Source organism: Condylura cristata, unplaced genomic scaffold (genome assembly GCF_000260355.1).
Source record: "Condylura cristata isolate star-nosed mole 26May11 unplaced genomic scaffold, ConCri1.0 scaffold00026, whole genome shotgun sequence".
Classification (NCBI taxonomy): Eukaryota; Metazoa; Chordata; class Mammalia; order Eulipotyphla; family Talpidae; genus Condylura; species Condylura cristata.
In genome coordinates, this window is record NW_004567127.1 from 3,996,312 (window position 1) to 4,004,269 (window position 7,958).

The 7,958-nt window shown below is 46.3% G+C and overlaps 1 protein-coding gene across 2 annotated transcripts in view; it reads right to left on the minus strand.

Annotated features, from left to right (window-relative positions):
• The window catches only part of CD101 (CD101 molecule), a 30,732-nt gene that overhangs the window by 20,500 nt on the left and 2,274 nt on the right, over positions 1-7,958 (minus strand). Inside the window, exons 2-3 of one of the 2 annotated variants that reach the window (XM_012730064.1) lie at positions 2,168-2,548; positions 513-743 (exon numbers count right to left, since the gene is read on the minus strand). In XM_012730064.1, coding sequence (XP_012585518.1) covers positions 513-743; positions 2,168-2,548 — 612 coding nt within the window. Of the gene's footprint in view, positions 1-512; positions 930-2,167; positions 2,549-7,958 lie in introns of both variants that reach the window. The other variant, XM_004689483.2, reaches the window with a different exon arrangement.

Genomic DNA, 7,958 nt, shown 5'->3' on the forward strand with positions numbered 1-7,958 from the left:
TAAATAAATCCTTTAAAAAAATAAAAATCTAAAGAAAAAAACTAAAACTAAAAATAAATTATGCAAAAAATGTAATCTGCCTTAAAAAAAAAGAGAGAGAGAGAAATTACAGATACCCTGTCACTGAACATGGGAATCCATAAGAGAATTAAACCCTATCAGCTTATTTTCCAAAATGACGGTGGAGATTTATGTCTGTGCCAGAGAATGAGACTATCAAATCCCCACAACCTGCCAGCACTCCTGTTAGTTCTTTTGACAGTCCTACGGACTTTAATTTTCTGATTAGAATGAACCTGAACATTTCTCAGACCATTCCTATTTTCAAAAATGTATTGTCTTAGTGGGCTTCCTTTTCCGTGAATTGCATATTCATATCCTTTGTTTATATCTCTACTGGGTTTCTTGCCCTTAGGACTCACACTCATTAATAAAACTTCCATATTGTCAGAAGAAACATCTCTCAATGCCCACCACGAGCAAATGAGTGAGTTGGCAGAGACCAGAATTACCTGCCGGCTGTATCCTCAGGGTTACTTGCTTTGTGTGCTTTCTCGTGATGGGAGTCCAGTTCTTATCCGGGTCCTGAATCCATTCAGTTGCTTCACAGAACAGCTGGCCCTGATCTGAGGGCTGCAGTCTCTCTATGGACAGCCTGAAGGTGTCTACCCCAAGTTTGTCAAGCCCCATTTTACCAGCCGCAAACCTTTTTGCATACAAAGGCCCAGGCTCCAATGTGAAATCTCTGGAGAGAGAAATAATCTTGGTGGCTTGGTTTTGTTCTCCATCTCGCTTTAGGGACCAGGTGAGAGAGAGGTGAGTATGCTGAGCGGTGGCTTTGGATGCCTCACAGGTGAGTTCTAATGCTTCATCTTCCTCTTTGCTGAGTGTCTGTGCTCTCATGGTAGCAGAGAGGGTATCTGGAATCACTGGAAGCAAAGGAAAGATGCTATTTACCGGTCCTGGACCTGTCAGGCCATTCTCCGACGGGCAGATGACACCCTGACCTTCCATCTGTAAAGTGTGCACCTGCTCTCTCTGTTGCCAAGGGATCATCAGCATATGCAGACTTGTACATACAGCCTGTGGAGCTTGGAAAGCTCATGGATATATCAGCCCGGATGCCGCTTTTTGTAGGGTAGGCTGGAACCATTTTAGCTACTCAGCTACAGAGTACTTAAAGGGGAAAAATCCCTGGGGGCTATGGGACCTAGATTCTGATACTAAATCTGTCCCTTGTTGAGCCAATGACCTGGAACATCTCACTTCATTTCCTTGGAATTTCACATGTTCCTTTATAAAATAAGGTTCTATATAATCTGCTAGAATCCATCCTTCAGAGCCAAAACTCTTCCCAAGGTTCTATTACCCATTGTCCTCCACTGCACTTAGATCCCCACTCTCCGACACTTACAGTCAATCAATGTCTATCTATTGAGCATCTGCTTAGTGCTGGCCGTTGTGTTAGAGGCTGAGATAACTGTTCCATTCTCGTGAAGTGTCAGGTGAGGAAGGAGAAAGCCATCTACGTAGCCAATTGTCACATATACTGGGTCTGTGCTAATAATAGATGTGTGAGTGAAGCCTCGAGAGGGGACCACCTCTCTTCGGGGAGAGGTGCTACCTAGGCTGGACCTTGATGTATGTGTAGGAGCTTGCTAGGCCGAAGAAAGGGGGGCAGATAGCCTCAGAAATGGGACAGTTAGGGTTGTTCTGACCTTAGCCCTCTAAACAGGCCAAAGAATCTTAGTTTGAGAATCACCGTTTCCAAGCTGTATGATTACCACCTAGTGTATATACCGCACCAGCTCACTCATTAAGTTGATGTTCTGCCTCCCAGGAGGGACATCGCATGGGGAGAGGCCTCGAAGCTTTGCCTAATGCTGCTGTGATAATCAGCTGATGGTCAGCAGTGGGCACGGCCTGGGAAGACCACACAGTATCTAAATCTTCATGGCAAAGTTGTTTGGAAACTTGAATTGAGAGCTTTAGAGACTATGAGCTACTGTGTTTGTTTGTGACAAATCTCCAGAAGCCCCAGCAGTGTATTGGGTTGCTTTTGCCAAAGCTACCAGAGCAGTACAAAGCCACGAGGCGTGGCCAGGCACCCTGGTGGGGGGGCGCCGGACCTCAGCGGTTGGCTGGCAGTGGGGGACAGGCCACTTACCGATGAGATTGGTCTTCGCACTATAATTCCCGTAGTATTGCTCGTCGGTGTTGGGTGTGTGACACTCATACTCGCCAGAGTCCTTTGCCAGCAGCTTTGAGATGTGCAACAAGACAGAGCTGTCCCCGAGCCTCTCCACGTAGATTTCCCCATTGCGAACCCTCTGCCCATACTTCGCATAAGTGAAGGAAGCATCGAAGGTGCTGATGATCTGGATTTCCTGAGTGGGGGCGTTGGGCAGATAAATAGACCACTGGAACTGCTGCTCTGACGGCCCCCTGTAGCCTGCTACCTGGCAGCCAATGCTGGCGGGGTAACCTTCAGCTCGATACAGCGGTCCTTTCTGGATTGTTACTTGTCTCTGGCCAATGCTGAGCTTAGCTGGCAAGGTGGAGAAAGAGAGGAGAATAAAAATAGATGATTGCCCCAGTGGCCCATGGACAGCAGTAGGTGGCTCCCAGCGTCCCAATTTTGGAAAATGAGATCGTAGGTTATTAGCTAGAATCAACTCCAATGGTCAACACCTTCTTCAGGCTGAGTAGTGAAATGACTTGATGCGTTCATTGTTCTTTTCTACCTTGAACTTCCCCTCTAATCTCTAGACTCTTAAAAACAGTGTTGCTTCCTCAACACAACACAGCACTTCCATGAGACATTTCTGCGTCCTCACAATGAATTTATTGTAACCTACATCCGATGTAGGGTCATTTACCTTTTGCATTACTTTCCAGGAAGGTACAGAATCTATACCCTCAGGCCTCAAATGCAACCCTGAGTCTAAGCTACCACCGGCTGCCTCCCACCACCCCCAGCCCTACCTCCTGGCACTCATTCTTGCTGGTGGGTGGCAACTATTTGTGGCGCTGTCAGGTGTCCAGCAAGACCAGCTAAAATTAACATCCGAAGAGGCTGCAGCATTTCCTTTCTTTACCATGGAGGGATTTTTGGTTTGTGATTTTTTTTTTAAAGAGCCCCCCAGCTTTACAGAACGCTTCATAAGAGGACCTTCAAATCCAGCAGCATCTGGGATGAGAATTCATTTAGGTCTTCACTGACCAAGTTTTCAGTGGGGAGCATCAGGACATGTTTCCTGTGGAGCAGATCTCAAGTATGGGGTCTAAAGGAGAAGACATCCTTCAATGATGCCTCTGACTTACACATTTCAACACGGAGCATTTTCAGAGGCAAAAAGTAGGTGGCCAGCTTTGCCGCCCACCTGTGAGATGCAGGTGCCTCACTCTGTCTCTTTTTCTAATGAACCTTTTAAAATGTAAAAAGAAAAAAAGAGGATATGTTTACATATCACTTTAATAAAGGGGAGTTTATTTTGTCACAGAAAGAGCAAAGGACCAACACGCCCCGCAAAGGTGGGCTAGGTCACTCAGTGGGGTCTGGGGTCGGCGAGGGGCAGAGGATGGAAAGGCTTCCCGCTGCAGAGAGAGGGCTGGGGCCACGGAACCGACATAATGGGGTTCACAGGGGATGCCAGAGGAGCAGGGCAACTGCTAAAGTGTATGAATCTGTTCCAGGGCAGGGAGAGCACCCCTGAACCCCCAAACCTGCCTGCTCTAAATAGGTTCTGCCATCTGCCACATCAAGACAAGACATATAAGACCCTTCATGGACAAGACAAAGAATATAATTTCTACAGCAAACACCTGAAGTGACCCAGACCCTCGTGGGCATAAGTCCACCCGAAGGGACTGGCCCAGAGCAAGGCCTGAAAGCTGCCACAAGCCTAAAGCACCTTCTGGCCGGGACCATAGAAAAGGGTCAGACATGGCCAGACCAGTCTGGGAGGAAAAGAGCAAAATCTAAATCAAAATGAACACTGCCATAGTCACCTCCCACCCCGGGCCTCTCACCCACACCTGTTTCAGCCAGCGCAGGACCAAGAAGCAAGTGCAGCATCTCCACAGGTCTCTGCTCCCTGTGTCTCCCTCAGGTCTCCTTCTGGCTTCCATCCTGCTTCCTTTTTCTTCAGTCTCCTCTCCAGAGTCCTCTCTTTTCTGCTCAGCTCCACCTTCCTTCTGGGTGGGGCAGGGAACCCGGAACCTCCCCTTTTCCTGGGGACCCCCCTGTTACAAATCCACAGAACAAAGGGTAAAGGAGACTGGAGCGAGGAAGAGTGCGAGAAAGGAGGAAGACTGCAGACACCACAGTCAGACTGTATGCGAATTCCAGGACAAAAACAATGCTGGTGGAAACGTCCTGCAGAACATGAGCAGGCAAGATAAGTGGTAACCGAAAAATACGAATAAAGTAAAAATATGAGTATCTGTGAATGCTCGATGCAAAGCTGGAAAATAAACTTTCAACCAGTCTACCAAACACACACACTCTCCGTGCTGATTTAAAATGCACTAATTTATTCATAAATTCCAGTTTATGCGACATATTTATATTATGTTCTCTTTGTAATAGGTACCTAGAGGGTAGAACAATTGAGAAAACTTTAAATTATGACTCAAAAAACTATCCTCCAGAGACAATTTAAAACATTTTCAGTAATGCCAGCCAGTCTTAGACACACCTCTCAGAGAAGCCTGTTTCCTTCAGGTTAGAGATAGAGCACCCAAGAGTCACTGTTCATCCATACAGCCCCATGCGCCCTTCCACAGTAGAAAAGAGAAACTGAAGTTCATTCATAAAATGGAAGATTCTACAGAAATGAAAGTGGACAGCTTGCAACTGGTCACAACAATGCAGATGACTGTGTTTAATGAAAGATGCTGAGCCACTTTTGAATCTCTTTGATCAGCTACAGAATGATTCCATTCAGAGGTGAAAACATTGAAATCACACTGCATTGTTTAGTGGGAAAGCCTTTCAGGAAAGAAAAGCAGAGAAGTGGCTGTAGTGAAAGCGATTGTGTGCATAGGTTGGGACCTGGGTGAGCCCTGGGATTACCCAGAGTCAGTCTTGACTTGAGCAGTGATTCTATGGACTTTCCTTTTGACCTGTGTGCTAAGTAATTTCTGTGGGATACATTTTGCAGTAAAGTTTTCTGTTGTTGTTGTTGTTGTTGTTGTTGTTTAAATAGGGTGTCTGAGGTATAAGAAACTGCCCACAGTATTTTTGTGTGTGTGTGGTGAGATAACAGTTTTTGAACATTTTCTATGAGTTTTCAGAGACAGGCTTTATATTGGAAACATATTATTGTGAAAACTGACACTTCATTTTCTACTGCTTTATTTGCCAATTCAGTAAATATTTGACCACTTACAGTATATTTCTAGTGCTTCAGGGACATAAAGATATACTTTCAATGTAATTCTGATGCTTCAGTATACAGATGAGTTTGGAATCGTCTCTAACGTTTAGATGTTATAATTTAGTCAAGTAGGATAATAGTCATCTCTCTATGAGATAATAAAAGTGCTTTAAGGGATTCATAGGAAGGAAGATTACATTTGAAGGGAAGGAGATAGGTAAGGTTTATGGACAACATCATATTAGAAATGGACTTTGGAGAATTGGAAAGATTATGACGATTGGTGTGGGCAATAATACAATTGTGTGAGTGGGATCAAAAGGCCTGAGAAACAAGAGAAGTCAGTTGGATTGGGGGAGTGTGACATTAAGTTTAGTAGAAGGAGATAAGACTGGATAGAAATTTTAATCCAGAACACAAAGGACCTGCCTATCCTGCTTGGAAGTTGGACTTGACCAATTAGACAACGGGAATCCGCTGAAATATTTGAAAGGTCTTATGAAAATGATCTTGACAGTTGTGTGTCAGATAATAAAAATCAGAAATTGACATTTCAGTAATTATATAGTCCAGGATAAGATGATGAAGATGGTAGGGGAGAAAAAGGGGGATGATAACTTAAGAGTCACCGTAGAGATAAAATCTGTAAAGTTTTTCAGTCCTGGATTCTTACAGGGGCAGGTGGAGGGGTGGGAGGCAGGAAGATCAATGATGACGACAGGAAATTTATTGCAACTGCGTAGCAGAAATAAGGATAGTAGGAAGATGAACACTGGTGCGTTCAAGCGTGAGGGGGATGATAATGTATGTGGCTTGGGAAACCTAAACTTGAACATCAAGAAATAAATTCGAAGGATCGCTCGCAAATAATTAGAAATCATACAATATTGGCAACCTCATCTTTTTAGGACTCTAACATTCCTGCATTTAGCAATGTCAGATCTTGTATGCGTTGAGCCGGACTTGAACGTGGCATCTGGAAGTCCAACCCCCTTGTCCTCCCTGCCCCCTGTGGGTGCCTGTGAGGAGCTATGGAGCATCCTCGGTTAGGAATCCAGATCAGGCCAGTGACATACGAGCCCTGGGGAGTAATAGGGCCTCTAGGAAGAAGCTAAGTGAGATTACTAGACAATCTCTCTGTTTAGGGAACAGGGTGACAAACAAAACCCACAGAAGAGTCAGCGAGGTTTTGAGCGTAGTCGGGACACATCTGCTTAGCAACCAAAGGAGGCAGAATGTTCCTGGGGGAGAGGATTCGTCAGCGCGTCAGCACCGCCGATGCTACAGAGCGTTGGACTCCACAGGGAAGCCCTTTTGGCTCGACGAGGAGGCCAGTGGAGACCTTTGTTAAAGAGATTTCAGTGGAGCAGGAGCTGCAGATGTCACGGGCAAGAAGTGACTGCGCAAAGTATAAACTTCGAGAAGTTTCCTGAGGAGGAAAAGGAAACAAAAATGGCAGCTAGAACAAAGGCATATGTGTGGAGAAGCAGAGGCAGGGAGGCTGGGGAGGGCCGGGGGTTGGTGCCGTCTATGGGAGAAGAGCGCTGGAGGGCAGAAGTGGATGAAGCGAGAGAGGTGTCGTGTGAAGTGAGGCCCCAGCAGAGTGTGAGGGCGAGAATAGGATCAGGGTGCAGCTTTCTCAGAAAAGTGAAAGAAAGTGGCATTTGGAGCTTTAGTAGGTTCAAAGGTCCGTTCCAGGGCTTTGGGGGTCCTACGCAGCGATCCCTTTCTCCCTGTGGCCTCTGCGGGTATGCCAGAGCACCTGTCCTCTCCCATGGGAGGACCCCTCATGGGAGACATACTGTCTCTCCCTTGGAGCACACCACTAGGGACTCACACTCTTGATACATGAAGAATTCTCTGACAGTGCTGACTTTAAACAAGATCTCTGGGATTGCCACATTTCACTGTTACCCGATCATATGATACTCCAAAACAGCAATTGCAAATGATTCTACCTTGTCCAAACCCCACCTGGGGACATGAAACACAACAAAGGACCCTTTCTTTACACCTACCAGACCCCTACATGCTTGGCAGCCAAGAGAACTTCCACCCCAAATTCAGTGGAATCTTTTTTTTTTTTCCATGAACCAGTCTCAGGAAAACCACAACCCTCCCCAGGCTAATGACTTATTTGCAGGACAGCTCGTCTGGGTGAAGGTGACAGGTCAAGTTGGCAGAGCTAAGGAGAGCTCATTGATGCCTGATTCTAACCTCTCCCAGCACCACCAGCGCTTGCTTCTTGGTCCTGCGCTGGCTGAAACAGGTGTGGGTGAGAGGCCCGGGGTGGGAGGTGACTATGGCAGTGTTTGTCTTGATTTAGATTTTGCTCTTTTCCTCCCAGACTGGTCTGGCCATTTCTGACCCTTTTACATTTATATTTTAAAAAGTAATTAGGACAGGGCCCTCCCTCGTGGTACAGTGGGTTAGAGCACAGCACTAAGAAGCTAAAGCCACTTCAGCATGAGTTTGATCCCCGCCCTGGAGGTGACCCACAAGGCACGGCAGACCTCTCCTGACCCGCCCGCTGCTCCCCTCAGCAGTGTACTTCGTTGATCTGCCTGTTCTGCTCCC